The 21,134-nt window shown below is 53.9% G+C and overlaps 1 protein-coding gene across 2 annotated transcripts; it reads left to right on the top strand.

The window, feature by feature from the left end:
* Positions 1–834: 834 nt before the first annotated feature.
* Positions 835–20,726, top strand: RPRD2 (regulation of nuclear pre-mRNA domain containing 2; the record flags this gene model as incomplete). 2 transcript variants are annotated; one of them, XM_084276566.1, is made up of 11 exons in its annotated part: positions 835–1,060; positions 8,535–8,664; positions 9,979–10,079; positions 11,183–11,260; positions 12,047–12,099; positions 12,701–12,827; positions 13,505–13,680; positions 14,125–14,410; positions 14,685–14,960; positions 15,303–15,506; positions 16,780–20,726. In XM_084276566.1, the coding sequence occupies 11 exons, from the start codon at positions 841–843 to the stop codon at positions 19,515–19,517; spliced, it is 4,389 nt and encodes a 1,462-aa protein (XP_084132692.1). In that variant the 3' UTR covers positions 19,518–20,726. The 2 variants fall into 2 exon arrangements, with proteins under 2 accessions (XP_084132692.1, XP_084132691.1); XM_084276565.1 differs by lacking the exon at positions 11,183–11,260 and having other exon boundaries at positions 841–1,060.
* Positions 20,727–21,134: the final 408 nt, after the last annotated feature.

Below are 21,134 nucleotides of genomic sequence, written 5' to 3'. Positions count from 1 at the left end.
GGCGGCTCTGCCTGAGGTGTGAAGGGAGGGGGGGCTGTCCTGCTGTCGGAAGGAGCCGGGGCTTGCAGCCAGCCTTGGGGCGCTCATTTATTTACACCATAAACCCATTTTGTTGGGATTTTGGGGTGTTTTTTTAGCTCCGAAGTTTGTTTTTCCCTCAGCCGCGACGGTGTCTCCCCTCCCTCCCCGCCTCACAAGGGCGGGCGGCCGCCATCTTGCACGGGGGCGGGGCGGAGGCGGGAGAGGGACACGGACACACACACACAGACAGAGCAGCCAGAGCGCAGGCGCCGCCGGGCTGAGGAGGGAGGGAGCGCGCGCGCCAAGGGGCGGGGCGGCACAGCGCAGGCGCGCGGGCGGCGGGCGGGAAAGCGCAGGCGCGGCGAGGCGGCGGCGCAGGCGCCAAAGGGCGTGAAGGGGGGAGTCGTGGGGGGGGGCGGGGGGGCGGTTGGGGGGGGGGGGAACCGCTGCGCCGCCGCGGCCCGTGTGAGGCAGCCCGGCACAAAATGGCGGCGGGGGGGCGGGCGCTGCGTGCGGAGGGGGCCGGTCGGTGACCGCGGCGCCGCCGCTCCCGGCCGCTCTCCGGGACCTGTTGAGATTATAGATTCCCGACGGGCCGCGGGCCTGAACGATCGGCCTCGGGGCGCCGCCGCCTCGTCGCCTCATCTCGCAGGGGGGCTGTCGCATTCCCCGCCCCGTCGCGCCGGGGGGGGGGCCCCCGCCGTTTTCTGAGGCGCCGCCGGGCCCCCGCCTTCGCTCCCGGCTGAGAACGGAGCCGGGAACCCTCCCCCCGCCGCCGCCGTCGTCCGTGCGGCCCGGCTGGGCGAGCAGGGCGGGAAGATGGCGGCGGGCGGCGGAGGCGGCGGCCGGGCCTCCTCCTCCTCCTCCTCGGCCGCCGCCTCCTCCTCCTCGGCCGGCGCGCTGGAGGCCTCTCTGGATCGGAAGCTTCAGGCGGTCACCAACACGATGGAGTCCATCCAGGGCCTCTCGTCGTGGTGCCTGGAGAACAAGCGGCACCACAGCACCATCGTCTACCACTGGATGAAGTGGCTGCGCCGCTGTGAGTGCGGGGGGGGGGGGGAAGGGAAAGGGAGGGGGGGGTAGCGGGACAGGGGGGAGCGTCCCTTGTGATGACCGGGCAGGTGCTCGTCCGCCTCCCCTTTGCCTCGTCCAGCTTCCCCCGCTGCCTGTCGGGGTGAGAAGGCTGCGCGGGGCAGGGGGGCTGTCAGCTGCGATTGGGGGGGGTCTACGCGGAGGGAAGGGAAGGGGAGGGGGGGGGGTGGGGATGGGGGTGCATCTTACGCGGCCGTGCTGGAGGTTTTGGGGTCTGACATCAGGCAGAGGATAGAAATCCGAGGTTGTGCGGTGTGTCGGTAGGGTTTCCAGCTCAGCATCACCTCGTCGCGCCTAAATAACCCCACGGATTGCGTGGTTGTGCCTGAACGGCGGCGCTGCCGGCCTCGCAAGCCCTGCGTGTGTTCACCCGGGATCTGCTAAGATGTTACTGGGAGAGCTGAGGAGAAAGATGTTTTCAGTGTTGTGGGGGTGAGGGACTGTCCCTGTCCCCTTCCAGGGGCAAAGCAGTCGGTTGTAGGCACAAACAAGCATTGGGTGCCAACACTGGGATTCGGTGAGCGCCCACGGGTGACGCGGCAGGGACCTGAGAGTGGGAAAGTTAATGTTTTCAGGACTCTAAACAAGGTGGCATTACCCTGTCCCCACTCATTTCACTGCTGTGTGGATGGTTTTGCCTGTTGCCAGAGTTCAAGTAAGCGCTGGGGTAACGTAAAGGTAACGTTGCTCTGGTTTGTGCTAAAGCTTTCTGGAAAGTTTGGGGGAGTTTGTTTCCTCTGGTGAGACCCTTCTGTGAGATGCTGAGGGCCCCCTTCCCCCTCTTCCCCCCTCTCTTCCCCGAATTTTGATTGATGTTTATATTTGTCTGGATGCCATGTGATTAAGGAGTGTAAGGTAAGACCCTGAGGGCTGTTCTCTGGTCTGTACTGACCTGCTGGTGAGGAGAAGCTGGCCCTGGTTCCGTCCTGCCTTGCGGTCGGTTCCCACCTCTCCTGGAAATCCCCCTGACAGCACTTGTCACCAGGAGGGTCCTGTGGAACTGTCCTCGGTCTCTCATTCTAAGTGTGTCCCCTCCAAACAAAATCCAGCTCCTCTTTCTCCTCTGGACCCTGGGAGCTCTTCTGGACTTGGTGTTTCGTGTCGCAGCTGCTGCTCTGGCTCCTCTCTCGCAGCTCGGTGAGCGTCTCGCTGTAGGTCAGGCTCAGCGCCACGCAGCCCCTCGCTCCCTGCCTGTACCTCTGGGTAGATCCTGGTGTGGCCCAGCTGCTTTGCCAGGAGCCCTCACGCTGTGTTCATCATCCTGCAGCTCCCGTCCCACTGGCTGGAGGAGCAGAGACTCTTCCCTGGACTCCTGCCGCTTCTCCGCGCTTGACACTTTGTCTTTCAGCTCCTGGCCAAGGCGACTGAGCTTCCAGAGACGCTGTTTTGGCACTGCCCCTTCCTTTCCCCTTCCACCCCTCCACTATGCCTTCCCAAGCTCATCAGAAGGAAACTAATTGTTCCCTCTGTTCCTGCTTTGCTGGCTCTGGCCCCTGAGCCTTTGATACCAGCCTGGACTTTGTGTTTTATCTTGGTTTGAACTCTTTTGAGGCTTTTCCTTGCGCAGCCCCCACACAGATCTCTCCCCAACACCCCTCGTGTTTGTCCAAGTTCCTTCTTAACTATCTTATCCAAGGTACCAGCTAAAACAGCCCTTGACAGCGGCCATGAACCTGAGCCCTGATTATCTGGTTACTTCCCACTGATGTCAGGCTTTAATTCCCCCCCCTACTTTTCCTTTCATGATTCACTTCATTCTCCAAAGACCACCCAGCCTCTCCATGTTCTCATGTGCCAGGAAGCCACGGTCCCAACCAGTGATGATAATACCAACAAGGACTACAACTTACTTTTGGGTTCCTTTCCCAGCTTTTCAATGTTTTAACTCTAAATCTTCTAAGAATGCTTTTAAAAATTATTTATTTCCAGGCAGATCCTTGCAAGGGGATGGAGGCGGTTGGATCAGGGCGCCCTGCCTGGGTGAAGATGAAGGCACCTACGTTTAATTGGGGAACAAGGTGCCTTCGTTGTCTCTTAGATACTCATCTCTGTGAAGTAAGAAACCCTTTTTCCTGCCCTCTGTCTCTCCAGCCATGCTGACATCGGGCTGAGGGCAGCTTGTTGCAGGAAGCTTGTGGAAAATGTCAAGTGTGTGCCTGCGTGGGGGGGGAAATTGCCCTTTTTATTCTTCATATCCTATAAATCAAACTAAGTAGGTGTTGGGCTGGCCCGTGGGGCTGTTGGTGCTCTTGCCTTGGGCTGTGAAGGGCTTTTGCCCAAGCACTGAAGGTCTCCTGGGTGCCTCTGCCCCTGAGGAGTGGTTGGTCCCTCTCCCCTCACACACTCTTGATAAGAAACGGCTGCCTTTTGCTGTGGACATTTCCTAGGATCTACATTTTTGGTATCTCAACAGATTTCCCTGTGCTTCCCTGTTACTTTTTTTCAGCTGCTGTGGAGCAAAGAGGTATGTGGCTATTTGGAGAAAGATTTTGGTCATTTCAGGGATTAAAAAAAAATGAGTGTTGGTACGTAAAGATGCTGCTGGTGGTGTGAGCATCCCCCTTGCCAGGTCAGGACTTGTCCTGAGTGTGTTCCCCTCTGGCCACGAGCTTTCCAACAGGAGTTTCTGTGAGGTAATGCTGTGATAACCATAACCCCTGGATAGTTTCTGCTGGGAATCTGGAGTGTTCCTGCAGGAGGGTGGTCTTACCAGTGCATCATGGTGTGCTGGTTAACTGGAGAGGTCAGTCAGTGGAGCCAGTGGCTGTCCTGGAGCTGAGTGAAATAACAGGGTGGGCTCAGTAATAAACCATCTTGTTTCTTGTCTGTGTGTCCTCTGGTTTAAGCTGAGGCAGTCTGGGAGTAAATAAGGAGCTGTTCACCTGTCAGATACAGCCAGTTGCATAATGTGGTTGAAGCCCCTTGTTCAAAGTGCATTTCGGACCCAGAGTTGCTTGTTTTTCTTGTTCATGATGAGGGTATTGGTCCAGCGTGGATGTTTTTCCCCTTCTGTGTGATTTAAGTGGCTCTTGGTTTGTAAATATAAGTGGTAAATTAATTCTGCCTTGGGGAAAGGGTGCTGGAGGTGATGGGGGAAGCCGTGCTCCTCCTCCATGGCATTTGTCTTGAGGTGAGCTTTGGGTTTGAAGGCTGGCTGTGCATTGAATCATTTAAATCAAAGGTTTATATTCCTCCCAAGATGTGTTTTGTGTTGTCAGAAGATAAGAAACCGGCGCTATCTCTGCTGGTGAGTGACATCTCTGGGATAGAAAGAGCATCCGGTGATGAGCAGGACAATTAGCAGCAGTGTGCTGGGGTGTAATTAAATAACAGCAAGCCTCTTTTGATGGGGTGGTGATGGGATAGATTTGGGGAGCTGGAGTTTTGGGGGAAAGCTGGCTCTGAGCTGCTTGGGGAAGCCAGGAGAGCGCAGCACCGCTCCGGCTGGGTTTCCCTCCGGGCAGAGCGGAGCAAACCAACCCCGCTGTGCTGTGTAGGTATGTCTGGGCTGGAGGATGTAAGTAACAGTTCCTGGTAATGAATCCCTGGGTTTGTGGCTGTGAAAGCATCCTCTGGGACGTGGGAACTGAGGCTTCTTGACAGCTGCTGACAAGGTGGGAAGGATGAAAAGTGCCTTCAGCAAAAAAAAAAAAAAATAGCTGGAAAATCCAGGAGGAGCAAAGTTAGGGGTGAGAAACTGGATGTGGTGCTGGGGAGGCAGCTCTGACCTGGTCTTACGCCTCAGGCTATGGGGAGCAGGGACACCACACAGGTTCTCTGTCCCCTCAACATGTTTTGCTGCTGCTGCCCCAGGTTTAGGGCTGGATGATGCTTCTTGCTCACCTGCCAGTCTGTAGCAACACTCGGGGGGGGCACCAGCAACAAGGAAGAAGTATCACTGCTGCTTGTTAGGGGCTCTTGGAGGATTTGATGATCAAACCAATCCAAACCTCAGTGTGCATCCTCAGCTTTGCTTTCCCAAGGAGTCTGCCTTGTGCAGAAGATCTTGAACAAGCAACTTGCTGAATTATCCCTTAATGTGGGTCAGTGTGGAGCTCCTACGGTGAAAATGGTGCTGATGTGAACTTCTCCAGCTCACTGATGCAGCTCTGCTCGCTTGGTGCCCATTCCTCACCCAGGATCAAGCCCTTCTCTGGGAAAGGGCTGTGTGAGAGCACAGGCAAGAGCTGTGTGTGGAGAGAGGAGGCCCAGAAAGCGCTGACGTTCCCTGCCTGCCTTCCCACACGTGGTGTAATAAGGCTTTTAAATAATTACATTTGTAATACTACTAGTGATCTAATCCCCTGTCTCTGTGGCTACGCTCCTACTTGGATGGGCTCTGTGCCAGAAGGCCGTCAGCAGGCGCTGACCCTCTCTGCTCTGCGTCCCAGAGCAAGGGTGGGAAACAGGAGGGTGATAATATTTAACAGTTGGTTCCCTGTAAAAGCACCTGGGCTGGAAAATCCTCACACAGTGGCTTTTCCTCAGGCTGGGTCGAAGGCATGACCGAGTTGTGTGAAAGTCCTGGTGATGGGAGTGAGCTGGGGCTGTTCAGCCTTGGGAGAAGAAGCCTGGGAGAGGATTTGATCAATGGTTATCAGTATCTTAAGTATGGGATGCAGAGGGAAATGGGCAGCCTCTTCTCAGTGTCTGTGAGGACAGGACAAGGGGCAATGGCTGCAAGTTGGAGCACAGGGAGTTCCACACCAACATGGGGAAGAACTTTTCCCCAGTGAGGGTGAGGGAGCCCTGGGACAGGCTGCCCAGGGGGTGTGGAGTCTCCTTCTCTGGAGAGATTCCAGCCCCATCTGGACACCGACCTGTGTGCCCTGTCCTAGGGACCCTGCTCTGGCAGGGGGTTGGACCCCATGGGCTCTGGAGGTCCCTTCCAACCCCTACAGTTCTCTGTGGACAGTGGGATAGTGAGTGGGATTGAGTGTGCCCTCGGCATGTTGTTGGTAAGACAGAGCTGAGTGGTGTGGTTGGCATGTTGGAGGGAAGGGATGTCATCCAGAGGGACCTGTGTGGGATTGAGCTGTGGGGCACTGAGAACCTCCTGAAATTCAACAAGGCTGGGTGCAAGGTCCTGCAGTGTGGGCAGAGAATGGGCAGAGAGCAGCCCTGAGGAGAAGGGCTGGGTGGTTTGGGTGATCAGAAGCTCGAGGTGACCCAGCAGCGCTCACAGCCCTGAAAGCCACCCATGTCCTGGGCTGCATCCCTGGCAGCAGGACTGGCAGGACTGGGGAAGGGGGATTCAGCCCCCTGGCTCCACTCTGGGACAGAGACCCCCCCCCAGCAGCACTGCTGCTCAGGGATCCCCAGGACAAGGAGGACACGGAGCTGTGGGAGGGAGTCCTGAGGAACACACGCAGAGGATGCAAGGGCTGGAGCCCCTCTGCTCTGGGAGAGCTGGGCTGGCTCAGCCTGGAGAAGAGAAGGCTGCTTCTGTGGAGAGCTCTGAGCCCCTTCCCATCCCTCGAGGAGCTGGAGAGGGGCTGGTGCCAAGGACAGGGAGGGCCAGGCCCAGGGGAACGTCCTCCAGCTGCAGGAGGGCAGCTGGAGAGGAGCTGGGAGGCAGAAATCCTTCCTGGGGAGGGAGAGGCCCTGGCACAGGGTGCCCAGAGAAGCTGGGGCTGCCCTGGGATCCCTGGCAGGGTTCAAGGCCAGGCTGCATGGAACTTGCTGGAGATGGAGTTGCTGCTGTGGGTTGGTCTGGGGCTGTTCTGTGACAGCCCCTGTATGCAGGAGTGGTGTCAGTGAGCTCCTGCCAAGGGCTCTGCACCAAGGGTGATGCTAAAGCTTCCCGACAGGAATCCCAGCGACCAGGATAACTGCAGGGTGCAGCTGTGCCATGGGAAGAGGCTCTGCCAAGGTCGGGACAACAGTAAAATGCAGCAGGACAGAGAATTAAGGGATTTGTAGATAAAAACTACTTACTAAAGCAGCTGGGGTGCAGCTGGAGGGGTTGCAGGGGTGCTGGGAGGCTACTAGAGCTCACAGGCACGTGAAACACAACTGTCTGGTGTCACCATTCCTATAGTTAAATCCTCATGTTGCGTCCTTAAATTAAGTGAAGAAGCTAATTAGCATGTGGGTGAGTTTACTGCACTATGAGGACTGGTACTGGCCAACTGAAGAAGAGATTTGATGAGGCTGTGGGGGACCTCATTGCAGCCCCCCAGTCCCTGAAGGGAGCAGAGGAACAGGAGGGGAATCAGCTTGTTAAAGGGTGGATAATGGCAGGACAAGGGGGATGGGGTGAAGCTGGAGGAGGGAAGGGGGAGAGGAGAGATTGGGGGGAAGTTCTGTCCAGAGAGAGTGGTGAGGGGCTGGAAGGGGCTGCCCAGAGAGGGGGTGGGTGCCCCATCCCTGGGGGTGTCCAAGGCCAGGTTGGATGGGGCCCTGGGCAACCTTGTGTAGCTCCAGGCCTGGAGGTTGGTGTCCCTGCCTGTGGCAGGGGGTTGGAGCTCTGGGACCCTTGGGGTCCCTCCTAACCCAGACCAGTCTGGGATTCTGTGATTCTGTGAAATAATTCAATTTGGAGCTGAATATAAGGAAGATGGGAGGGATGTTGTTTGGAGTGTGACTGTGGGTGGGAGCGCTGGGTGCGAAGGTCAGTGCCAGCTCAGCAGGGAGAGGGGAAAAGGTTTTGGACAGTCCAATCTCTGGAGAAGGGACAGGGAGCTGGGGATCCTTTGTGTGCCCCAGAAAAGCTGGTGCTTGGCCGGTGGTAAATCGTAGGTCGGGAAGGAACCATCAGCACTAATTAAACATCCTCATAAACATCAGTTTATTAATCAGGGGTGTTTAAAGGGATGTGCAGAAAGTCTCTCCCTGTCTCTAGTAAATGCCTGGTGAAACCTCCCTGATAAAGCTGCCAATCTTAGAGGCCACTTTAAGACATTCCAGCTTAAAAAAAGTGACATTTCTATGTGATGATCCTTAGAAAATCCAAATAAGTGGCCTCTGAATTACTGATGGGGAGATTGCACTGAGTGCTGAGCCAAAAGGGGTGATGCTGGAGCTTCAGAGACCAGCTCCATGTTTGGGTTTGGATTTTTTTCCCCCATCCCATGTTGTGTTCGACCTCTTAGCCAAGGTGATGCAGCTCTTCCTGGCCCTGTGGTTCCTTTTGCAGCACGGAGATGGTAGAAATAACGTGGGCTCAACAGCTTTTCTAAACCCCAAGTCAAGAGCTGAGGCTCAGAGTTACCAAACAGGTCGATTTTGGGGAGATGAGGAAATGATTTGTAAATCAAAGAGCTCCCCTCTAGTCCCAACTGTTGGACATGCCCTGGGACTCACCATTGATGGAAAAGCTGAGCCCCCCACCCAAAACCAAGTACTTAATTCTTGTTGCCTTAACACAGCTGATGTGACTTCTAATTGCTGATGAATCTGAACTTTCTTTTTGTCTTTAGCTGCCTTTCCCCATCGACTGAACCTTTTTTACTTGGCCAACGATGTCATACAGAACTGCAAGAGAAAGAACGCCATTGTCTTTCGGGATACGTTTGCAGAAGTGCTTCCTGAAGCTGCCTCGTTAGTCAAGTGAGTAACGATGTCTTGGGAGGTGGAGTGTCTCCAAAGATGGGCTTTTTATTCCTTCTGACCACTCAAACTCTCTAGAAACTGCAGATTTTCAAGGATGTTGTAGGGAGATCTTGCACAGGGTGCCTTGTGGCTCTGCCCTTCCCTGCCTCCTCATGCTCACATACAGGCAGCAGCAGCTTGTCCAGCTGCCAGGACAGGCTCATAGGAGGGCTTGAAGCAAGGAGGGGTGTGATAAGACCCATCTGCACCTCCCTGCTCCTGCAGGGTCACATTCTGTCTGTCCTTCCGCAGAACTCTGCGTGACCAGGGACGGCAGTGTCGCTCCGTGCTGGAATCTCAATGACCAACCTTCTTCCAGTCACTAAAAAGCAATAGAAGTGCTGAGCTGGAACATGAACACAACAGGGCTTCATGTTGAGTCCAGTGGCTGCTTAGGTGGTTCCTAAAAAGGTCCCTCCCGCCCCAAACCACCTGGTGAAGCACCCTTCAGTCTGCATGTGGAGCCCTGCCGTGGCACCCAGGTCCTACAGGGAGTGGTGGTGGCAGCTTCACTTTCCAATGAGAGTTTGTTACTCCAAGCTCAGCTCCTCTGGGACAATCCCTTCTGATTGTTGGCAGCGTTGAGGCTCACATGCTGCCCTCAGAGTGCTAAATTCAGGGTGCTTGAACTTTTAATTCAGGTTGCTTTGCAGAAAGCACTGTTCATGTGGGTGTTTGGTGATGCCAGCCAGTCTGGTCGTGCCTTTTTCTTCTCCTCTTTTATCCCAAGAGCATCTTCACCCTCGTGTTGCATTGAGGGAAAACACCCCAAGAGTGGTTGCTTACAGATGTTGTATCCATCAGTTTGTTTCCCTTGAAACTCCTGGAATATTTGACTCCTTTCTTTGCTGATTCCTGCATTGTTTGGCTCCCAAGTCTCCTGCGATGAGAGATGAGTGCAAGAGCTTGGCAACTTGATGAAGTTTAACACCTCTGAGCAGCTTCTATGCACTCACTTCTCTCTGAAGCAGTTACTCTTCTCTCTGAGGAGTGATGTTTTATTTCCCACCCCTGCAATAATCCTTTTTTTTCCCCAGAGCATCTGTATAGAAATGACAGACTAACAATATTCTCCCAAAGACAAAGGGTTCCACCAAATCCTGTTGGGTTCCTCTTACTCTGAAACCTTCTAATTTTACCCAAAAAAGGGTAAAATCCTTTAGGATGGGGAAGTGGGGAGGGGGACTGGAGGGGATGGAATTATTTCCACTATTAACCACAAACATTACAGTGCAGGAGCAGAGAAATCCCAACCTCTCCTCTCTCTTTCAGGGATCCATCCGTTTCCAAATCCATCGAGAGAATCTTCAAAATCTGGGAGGACAGAAACGTGTACCCTGAGGAAACCATTTTAGCACTGAAAGAAGCTCTGAGTAAGTTACTCACCCTTTATGTTTCACACCTCACAAACTTAACCTGTGAGCTGGAATCGCTGAGTAAAACGGGTTTTGTCCATGAATTCATCTGCTTCATGGTTGGGGAGGGGGATTTGTACCTTTCTAAAGCCACCTCTGAATCCTTTCACCTCAGCTGGAATGATCCCAGCCAAGAGTAAATAGTACCTGGAGGGAAAGTGGCCCTACAAGCCCTGCACACGGTGCCCTGCGATCCCCTTGGAGCGTGAGCCGACCGTGGGGTGAGGAAAAGAGGCGCCTTCCTTCCTTTCTAGTCCTCTTTTCATGATTTAAGTTGTTTTTACTACTAATATTTGTGGTGGAAGAAAGAGGTGGGAAGCAGAGCTTTCAGAGGGTGGAGTGTCCTCAAGTTCTTAGGACAGAAAAGCCCAACTGGAAACACCTGTAAGCAGTGACAGTGAGAAATGAGCCGATACTCAAATACTTGAAGGAAATCAGTGCAGGTTTCTCCTTTCCCTGGTTACCTCACTGAGAGGTAAAGGTGCTTCAGGAAATCCTTGTGTGTGGGTTTGAGAGCCACTCGACGTCACGGCAGGAGAAACACAGTGCCTCAGGCTTTGGGAAAAGGATTTAGCTGGGTGTGAGACCTGAAGTTTGCACGTACACTTCCAAAATCTCCACTTTTAACTCAAAAATATTCCCAGCCACTTGGGAATTGGGTATTGTGGCTGTTCCCCCAGCTTACATTAACTCCCAACACTGATTTCACCAAAGCCTGCTCATAGAGCTGAGTGCTTTGGGTTTATTTTCAGGTGCTTCATGCTTTTCTTTGCTCTTTTTGCTCATTACTGTGACTTTTGAACTGTCTTAGTGTAAGGAGCAAACAGAAACTTGGTTTAAAAGTGGAAGACCATCCCACAGCTTGCTGAATTCCTGAGTAAAAACTCCCTTAAGTTCTCTTAGGCACCCAGCAGCTCACCAGAGAGTTGGTTGAGGTATTTTAAACCAAATTTCTGTTCACTCCTTTTTGTATAACCTCGAGACCATGTGGTTCCAAACCCAAATTCTTAAAGGAATCCCTTAATCCAAACAAAACCCAACAATAAAAACCTGTTTTCCAGGTACCACTTTCAAAACTCAGAAGCAGCTGAAAGAAACTCTGAACAAACAACCGAATAAGCCGTGGAAGAAATCACAAAGTAAGGAAACAACCTGAACTCTCTGGTTTAATGTCAAAATTGCTTTCTTGAGGAACAGGAGAAAGGCCAGCCCAAACTGGGAAAAGTATCATGAACCAGCCTGAGTCTTCCAGGCCTGTAAAGCTCCTTATAGACTAATATGGTTTGTTATTTGGCTTAACATCACAAGCTGCTTTCCCAAACCCAAACCTGCTGGTTTCAACCTGGTTCAAGGGTTTAGATTTGCTTCTTCCTAGATGTTTCTCCTGTTTTGTCCTGAAACCAGTGGACTTAGTGTCTCTCCATAGTGGGATTCACCCTCTGCTGCTCTCATAAGATGTCAGGACAGAGGTGTAAGAGTGTTTTCAAGGCTGAGAGCACAGTTAGGCCTCGTGAGTGCTGAAGGGAGACCCCCTCCAAAGGAAACACTGGGCTCTGTGCCTGAGACTAAGGAAATAACCCTCCCTTCCTCGTGGAGAGGAGTGAGGCTGTTACATCAGCCCTTGCAGGGCAGGGAATTTTCTTCTCAAAATAGGAGCTGGTATCTCTTTACAGCCCATTAAAGAAAATAACTGATAAAACCCAGTAGTATCATCTGTTGACCTTGATCACAATATAGCTCCAGTGTCCTGTTTAGCTAACAGCAAGTCTGGAGCATTGAGGGACAACTCTGGAGGAGGAAATGTAATGAGTAGTGACAGCCTACAAGTTGTTTCACTGAATTTTGTTAAAATGGGGGTTTTTATGAGAACTTTCAGGTGGGGGTGAGTTATTTCATCTCTTTATACTCTGTCTTCATTCCAACAGCATCCACAAACCCGAAAGCTGCTTTGAAGTCCAAGATTGTTGCTGAATTCAGAGTAAGTCTGCCAGTGGGAATGCTCTGGGGGACTCATCTCTGTTCTTGAGCTGTAGCTTTTGGGTAGTTTACCTCCACCAGCAGCATGAGCTCGATGGGAAGCTGGAGTGTTCGGGGTCTTTTTGTTCCTCAGCCTGCTAAATGTTGGAGTTGTGAGGGGCTGGCTCTTGTGTGCAGTCAGGTCATAGAGTGAAGGAGGAGTTTAGGGTGGATGAGGAGTTGGTGGCAAGAAACTGATGGGAATTGGGTGCCCCATGAGAGCGCAGTGTGTTAAAGGAGTGTGTGGGCACTGGTAGAGTTTAAAAAAAGGCCAAAAAAAGGAGTGTCCCTACTCAAAACCATCACAGCAAGGAGACTTGGAGAATTACAGCCCCTGCATGACCCCAGGTCCAGCAATCTGTTGATTTGAGGTTAAAAAAAATACTAATCCAAAGAGTTCCAGGGTTGGTTTGTGCCTGAGCTCTGGTTCAGAAGCTCTTGAACCCAGAGCGTTGGTTGTCACTGAAGCTGTTAGCGCTGTGCAGCCAGGCTTCTCTTCCATGGAATGTGATGAGGCTGCTGTTCTGGTGTGACTTGGTTTGGGTTTGTTTTGTTTCTCCCAGCCACAGTCTCTCATCGATGAATTGTTACTGTACAAGCGCTCGGAAGACCAGATCGAGCTGAAGGAGAAGCAGCTTTCCACCATGAGAGTGGATGTGTGCAGCACCGAAACGCTGAAGTGCTTGAAAGGTAAAGGCAGCTTCTAACATACAAAACCCACCAGGACTGAGGGATTGAAGGGATGAAATAGAGTTGTAGGAACTCTTTGGTTCCGTGAGCTTTACTCCAGAAATCAGGCTGTGCCTGTGAAGTGCCAGAATTTCACAGTGCCTCAAAAGAACCACCACGCAGGAGCCTAAAACCTTCATTAATCCAAACCCCCTTCATAGAAACCCACAGGTCCAGAGCTCAGAGCAGAAGTGATGAGGATCTTTCACACCATTCAAACATCCCCCCGTGTAGCTTGCAGACGTGCGCTCGTAGAGTCATAGAACCCCAGACTGGGCTGGGTTGGGAGGGACCCCAAAGGTCCCAGAGCTCCAACCCCCTGCCACAGGCAGGGACACCAACCTCCAGGCCTGGAGCTACACAAGGTTGCCCAGGGCCCCAGCCAACCTGGCCTTGAACACCCCCAGGGACGGGGCACCCACCCCCTCTCTGGGCAACCCACCCCCTCTCTGGGCAGCCCCTTCCAGCCCCTCACCACTCTCTCTGCACAGAACTTCCCCCTAATCTCTCCTCTCACCCTTCCCTCCTCCAGCTTCACTCCATCCCCCTTGTCCTGCCATTGTCTACCCTTCTAAAAAGTTGATTCCCCTGATTTATTGAGTGACAGCTTATTTACTTGCTGTTAAATCTCCTTACAGACAAAACAGGAGGCAAGAAGTTCTCCAAGGAGTTTGAAGAAGCGAGTTCAAAGCTGGAAGAGTTTGTCAATGGCTTAGACAAGCAAGTGAAGAATGGCCCCTCTCTGACTGAAGCCCTGGAGAACGCCGGTATATTTTACGAAGCGCAGTACAAGGAAGTCAAGGTGGTAGCAAACGTAAGTGAGCTTCTCCTTGGTACCTCCTCCACAGACCAAAATCTGCCTCTGTTTGCTGAGTGTCTTGGGAGGTAGAAAATACGTTGTTGTTGCTGTTCACAGACCAAGAAACTTGGTGTGATTGCTATACACAGGGTTTCAAATGATAGTGGAGTTGAGGTGTTGGGTGAGAAAAGGTGGCTCTCCAAAAACCCTGGGGTCAGGAGCTCTGTTCTCTTGTGTCTTGCTGGAATTCCACAGCCCTCCTGAGTTTTTAAATAGGGGATGGAATTGCAGTTAGCCTAGCAAACCCTGAGGTTGCAATCAGTATGTGAACTAGATGGATGAAGAAAGAATTCAGTAAAGCATGGTAAAAAGAGCCACCCCCCTCAAACACACCCCAAAAACTCCCCAAAAGATCCTCAGTAAGTAAGATGACTCCATCCCATGTCCTTTCTTTCACAGGCTTATAAAACATTTGCTAATCGTGTGAGCAACTTAAAGAAGAAGCTAGACCAGTTGAAAGCAACACTTCCCGACCCAGAGGAGTCTCCTGTCCCTTCCCCAAGCATGGATGCCCCCTCTCCAACGGGCTCCGAGTCCCCTTTTCAGGGGATGGGGGAGGAGGATAATTCCCACTCTCCGGTGGTTGGAAGCCGTAAGACAGGCTCTCCGGAGCCCGTGACGGATAATCGGGATGTGGAAGACATGGAGCTGTCGGACGTGGAGGATGATACAGCCAAAATCATCGGTGCGTTGGGTGGGAACGGGGAACGATAGGACAGCCCCTCCTGAGCCCCTCCTGTTGGGTTTGGATCTCCTGCCCCAGGAAGGGATGAGGGTCCTGTTGAAAATCCTCTACCCTGAGTAATCCTTTGGGGATGGAGAGATGTCAGCATCCCAGACGGGTCTGGATTGGGAGGGACCTTTAGAGTCCCAACCCTGCACTCAGTGGGGACATCTCCAAGTAGATGATGTTGCTGGGAGTGCTGGTTCTGATCCCCTTCTCCCTCTCCCCGCTGCAGTGGAAGAGAGGAAAGAGAAGCAGTCTGCTCCAGCTTCAACACCTGCCAAGACTGAAAGCGTCCCCAAGGCCGTGCCGTCGACTGCTGCGACAGTCACGACCTCAGTGACGGTGACAACTCCTGCCCAGACTCCCCCGACCCCCCCGGCTCCGAAGGCGACGAGCGCGGCGTCCGTCCCGACGTCGCCAGCGCTGGCGTTGCCCAACCTGGCCAACGTGGACCTGGCAAAGATCAGCTCCATCCTCAGCAGCTTAACTTCTGTAATGAAAAATACAGGTGAGTGCTGAAGCAGTGCTAAGCCAGGCCTTTGCTAGGCCAGGCCTTTGCTAGGCCAGGCCTTCGGTTACCGGAGCGAACAGTGGAGTCTTGTAACCTTTTAAAGCTTTAATTGTCTGAAAATAAACACAAATTTGAGTTACTGCTTCAAAGATCTGGCTCAGTCTCTCTCACACACGACTGTTGGCTTAGTGAGCAGCTCCTTGCTCCCGCTCCTGGAAAACTTGAGCAGAATGGGGGGAGAAAAAGCTCAGAAAAGCTTAAAAAAACACCCCCAAACCTTAAAAAAAAGCTTCTGGTAACGAAGCAAAGGTACGTGAGTGGTGTGTGCTTCTGTCCTAGGTGTCAGTCCTGCCTCAAGACCTTCTCCAGGAACCCCGACGAGCCCAACAGCTCTCACTAGTGGCCTGAAGACTCCTGTCATGGGGACGCCGTCTGCTCCTTCCAATCCGTTAGCAAATATTCTCTCCAAAGTGGAAATAACTCCTGAAAGTATTTTGTCTGCTCTCTCCAAAACCCAGACTCAGACTGCGCCGGCATTGCAAGGTACGTGAGCGGGTCCTGAGGGAACCGCCAACCGTTCTCCAGCAGCGGCCGCGCTGAAACGAGCTGCTGTGTGAAAGCAAAGGGAGCCAGGAAAGCCAAGGGCATCCTGGCTTGTGTCAGACCCAGCGTGGCCAGTAGGGCTGGGGAGGGGATTGTGCCCCTGGACTGGGCACTGGGGAGGCTGCAGCTCCAGTGCTGGGTCCAGTTCTGGGCTCCTCAGCATCAGAAGGACATTGAGGTCCTGGAGCGAGTCCAGAGAAGGGCAACCAGGCTGGGGAAGGAGGTGGAGAGCAAATCCTCTGAGGAGCAGCTGAGGGAGCTGGGGGTGTTGAGCCTGGAGAAGAGGAGGCTGAGGGGAGACCTTCTCCCCACCTCCCCTGCCCTGCCAGGAGGGTGCAGAGAGGTGGGCGATGGTCTCTGCAGCCAGGGGACAGGAGATGGGACAAGGGGCAATGGGCTCAAGCTGCCCCAGGGCAGGGGCAGAGCAGCTGGGAGGGGAAAGTTCTTCCCTGGCAGAGTTGTGGGGCTGTGGCACAGGCTGCCCAGGGAGGGGCTGAGTCCCCTTCCCTGGGGGTGTTTAACAGAGGGGAGATGAGGTGCTCAGGGAGCTGGTTCAGCACAGGATGGGAACGGTTGGACTTGATGATCTTTAAAGGTCTTTTTCAGCCCAGTGATTTTGAGAGAACATTAGTTGGGGCCTGTAAACATCTTTCCAAACCCACATGATTAATTTTTCCTCACTCATGTTACAGACCTGTGAGTTTTATTACACGTTTTTGAGTTTTATGACTTCCCTGAACATATTTTTGCTGTGACTGGAGTGTGCTTATCCGGAACGCTCCGGGAAAGGCGCTGAGTGGGACAGGAGACGGTGTTTTCCAAGGATGCTTTTCCTTTACAGAGCAGAACGCTTCCCAGAGGTGCTACCCCTGCTCTTTGCAACTCACTTGTGTAACACCAACCAGCGCTGCGGGGTTTTTTTACGCCTGGCCATAAAGCCAGGGTGAATTAATCCCTGATTTACTCACACATATGTTGTAAATTCATATTGATGGACCAATCTGAGCCTTTGGCAAAAGTTCTGCAGCTCAGTGGGTGCTGATGTCACTATTAACACACCAAAATCCAGTCATTTTCCTGGCTGCAACACAACATCTGCAGTACAGACACCGAATCCTTTCCCTCGACAGCAGCTCGAGTTGATTTGCCTCACGCTTGAGTAACTGCCACCTTTTTTTGTTGGTTTTTCCTTTCTTTTATTGTGTCTTTCCAGGTTTGTCATCCTTACTTCAGAGCGTTGCTGGAAATACCGTTCAGTCAAGCGAAACCACGTCGCAGAGCACGTCGGCGTCGCCAGCCAACACGACTGTTCCGTGTGGGAAAGGGAGGAATATCCCTTCCAGTACTCAATCCTTTATATCCAAAACTTTCGGGTATTCTCCAAATTCATCTACAGCTGAGGTTTCCTCAACTTCAGTTAATAAGGCTCCCGTTGGACATACCCCAGGGCTGGCAAGCTCCAGTTTTAAACCACCAACTAATTCCTTGGGATTTTCCAGTTCCCACCCTACCAGTCCTTCTTCCCTTTTGCCAACAGAAACCTCACTGGGTCAATCCTCTGAAATTTCCAAGACAAAGCTGGAATCGGAACCCCCTTCTCCCAGCCTGGAGATGAAGATACACAATTTCTTGAAGGGAAATCCTGGCTTCAGTGGGTTGAACTTGAATATTCCCATTCTCAGCAGTTTAGGGTCCAGCATCTCAACGGAAAGTCACGCGTCTGACTTCCAGCGTGGTCCTACCAGCACTTCCATGGACAATGTGGACGGGACGCCGGTGCGCGACGAGCGGAGCGGGACGCCCACGCAGGACGAGATGATGGACAAACCCACGTCCAGCAACGTTGACACCATCTCCCTCCTGTCAAAAATCATGAGCCCTGGTTCTTCTACTCCCAGCAGCACGAGGTCACCTCTGCAGAGCCGGGATGATGGATATTCCCAAGAACTCCCCAATTCTGTGCACACTTATCGTCCCTTCGGCCTGGGCAGAGAGTCTCCGGCCAGGCTTTACAAGCAGTCTGCAGACAGCAGGGAGATTCCCTCCTCTTTAATGGACTCCTCCCAGGAGAAGTTTTACCCTGACACCTCTTTTCAAGAGGATGAAGATTACCGTGACTTCGATTACTCGGGGCCTCCGCCTTCGGCCATGCTAAACCTGGAGAAGAAACCTGCCAAGTCTATCTTGAAATCGAGTAAACTCTCTGAAACCACCGAATACCAACCGGTCCTGTCCAGCTATGGCCAGAGATCCCAAGAATTTGGTGTCAAGTCATCCTTCCCTCAGTCCATGAGATCTATTCTTGATCAGAGCGAGACCTGCGATCCCTTGGCGGCGTCTCCGGGGATTTACGGGAGCTACAGCCTGAGGGGAAACGACTCCACATCGGATGGTTCCCCTTCACCCAGTAAGAACGAGGTGTTCTTCACACCGGACTCCAACCACAACAACCTCCCCAAACCGGTGGTGCACTCCGGCCTCTCGCAGAAGCAATACCCAGACTCCCCCCACTCGATTCCCCACCGTTCCCTTTTCTCTTCCCAAAACCCCCTTTCCAACCCCGCTGGCAGAGCTCCCACGACAACCGTGGAGAAATCCTTGGGTTCTTCCATTTCCACCACATCCACCATGGAATTTAAGAACATGCTCAAAAACGCCTCCCGTAAACCCTCTGAGGAGAAGCATTTTGGTCCAATTTCCAAAAGCACTTCTGGAGAGGGGGTGAATTTATCCTCTCACCCTCCAACCGGAGCTTCCAAGGGAGAACAACAACCCCAGGAGGAACACTACCGCATCGAGACGAGGGTCTCCTCGTCCTGCTTGGACTTACCTGACAGCACCGAGGAGAAAGGGGCACCCATCGAAACGCTGGGGTACCACAACGCCTCGAGCAGGGGGATGTCGGGAGAACCCATCCAAACCGTGGAATCCATCCGGGTTTTAGGGAAGGGGAACAGAGGACACGGCCGGGAGGCGAGCCGAGCGGCGGGGTGGTTCGAGATGAGCGGCGGTGGGAGCGCCTTCGATAACGGGCCCTCAGGTACGTCGGAGCTTCCCGGGATGGGCGGTTTCCCGGCGCCGTACAAGGACCGCGTGGCGCCTTTCCAGGAGAGCGTCAACAACTTCCGAACCAATAACTTCAGCCCCGCTTTCGAGCACCACATGCCGCCGCCACCGCCGCCCCTTGCGCCTCCTCCCATGGAGCACGGGACTCCCTTTCAACGTGACCCGGTGGGCCCACCGACCGGACCCCCGCCCGCCCCCCCTAAGGACCACGGCAGCCTGTTCCCGAGGGATCACTCGGTCCCTCCCCGCATGCCGTCGGTGGATCACGCCAACCCCTTCTCCAAGGAAACCTCCGCTCCTCTCTCGCTCCCCCACGGCGTCCCCGCTCCTCCCTCGGTGGAGCACGCCGGGGTCCCCTTCCCCACGCCCCCGCCTCCCCCGGTTCCCGGGGATCACGCCGGCGTCCCGTTCCCTTCCCAACCGCCTCCGGCCGGGGACCACGGTGGCGTCCCCCCTTTCCCTGCGCCTCCCCCCATGACGGTGGAGCACGGCGCCGGCGCCTTCCCCAAGGAGCACGGTACGATCCACCAAGGGACGATCAAAGAGCATTTCGCCGTGCACGCCGCCGCCACCCGGGAAGCCGTGTCGCAGCCCCAACAGCGCGACCACACCGCCACAACCCTGTCCCGGCCCCGCGAGGCCGTGACTCTCACCCCCCTCTCCAGAGAGCCATTGGGGGGAGCACCCCGAGCTCTGGGACCCCCCAGGGACGGTGGGAACCGCGGCGGGGTGTTGGTCAGAACCCCCCGCGCTGACTTCAGGCCGCGTGAGCCCTTCGTAAGCAGAGACCCCTTCCATAGCCTGAAGAGACCCCGGCCGCCGTTCGGGAGGGGGGGAGCCCCCTTTTTCGCCCCGAAACGCCCCTTCTTCCCCCCCAGGTACTGAAGCAGACACCCAGCTCCCGAGCGAAGGCCCCCGGACGCTGTAGAGAGCAGCGGAGTAGCTTTCACTTGGTTTTCCCATCTTTTTTTTTCCTCCCTTTCCCTCCAGAGCCCCATAACTTTCACCTAAATTAAACATTCTGGGTTGGTTTTGGGTTGGTTTTTTTTTTATTATTTTTTAAATTTTTGGAATATATTTTTTTTTAAACCCTCCCCCCCCCAGAGCTGTTTATTTCCCACCCCCCCAAGTTGGTGTTTATTTCCCACCCCCCCAAGTTGGTGTGAGACTAGAAAGAGGAAAAAAAAAAAAACCCAAAAAAAGAAGTTTTAAGGAAAAATACAAGTGTTGCCCTCGAAATAAAAACTTCCAGGAGTAGGTAAAGAGAAAAGGAGGGGGGGGAAAAGCAACCCCCCCCTCAAGAAGGGAAAGGAAAGAGGCTGTGTGCCCTTGGGATGATGTTTTAAAGCTGCTGTGGGGAGGAGTGGAGGTGGCTGACACCCCCCAGAACCCTCTGCCTTCCTCTGCAGCACTGCGTGCTGCTCTCCTCCTCCCCAAAACCCACCCAAAAAGCCAAAAATTCAAGTGAATAATACTAATTAATAATAATAAACCCAACACAACCCTACAGGGAGCTCTGGCACGTTTGCTTCCCGCCGCCCAGGGAGTGAGGAGGGGTCCCCAAATTCCTCTGTGTGTCCCCCTCCCCCCCCGACTCCCAACTCACCTTGGGAACAACCTCTCATCCCATTGGTTGGATTTTGGGTTATTTTGGGGATTGATTTGGGCTTTTTACGCTTTGGTTGGTATTATTATTATTATTATTTTCCAGGTCCCACCTCTGTTTCTCCCCCCCCCAACCCCCCCAGAAGGCCGTTGACTTTCTACGTGTGTGTATATAAGAATAACAGATCACTTTTTAATGCCATCACCCATCGTTGGAAACACCCAGCCGGGGCTGGGGGCTCAGCACCACCCACCCCCCCACCCCACCCCCCTGTGCCCAGGGCTGGGGGCTCAGCACCACACCCCCCCTCCCCCTGCCCGGGGCCGTCCCGCCGGCGGCTTTTATATGAAGTTGGAATTTTACTTGATTTATTTTATTTGGGGGGGGGGGGAGGGGGGGGTTGGGCGGGGGTGGGGGATGGGAGGGGGGGCTCGGGGGTTGGTTTTGGTTGGATTTTTGGCTTTTTTTGGTTCTTTTTTTAGTCGCTAGGCTCCATCATCTATGTTTGATAACGGTGTAGGGTTCAATATCTACATAAAGATTACAAAACCAGACGGTGGCGGGTCCTTTCTTTGGCGCCTTTTGCTTTTTGGGGGGGTTTGGGGAGGGGGGGGGGGGAATCGGTCTGTGTGTCCATCCCCCCCTCCTCCCCGGGGGGCTGCTGCTTCCTCCCTGGCCCCCCAATCGGGCCTCGCCCCGTTGGAGGGGGTATGGGGGGAGAGTCGGTGCTGGTCGCCCCCCCTGTTCTCCAGCGGACACGTGTGGTGGTGGCGGGGGGGGCCCCGTGGCTGTGTCCGTCTGTCTGTGTGTTCTTCCCCTTTCCCCCCCCCCGCTGCTGGTTGTGGTTCCATCCTGCCCGCGCCGGGACTGAGGACGGGCGAGTCCAAAGCGGGCTG

Source organism: Gallinula chloropus (genome assembly GCF_964237585.1).
Source record: "Gallinula chloropus genome assembly, chromosome: 29".
Classification (NCBI taxonomy): domain Eukaryota; kingdom Metazoa; phylum Chordata; class Aves; order Gruiformes; family Rallidae; genus Gallinula; species Gallinula chloropus.
The sequence above is the reverse complement of the archived record's forward strand: the minus strand, read 5'-3'. Positions and strand labels throughout refer to the sequence as shown.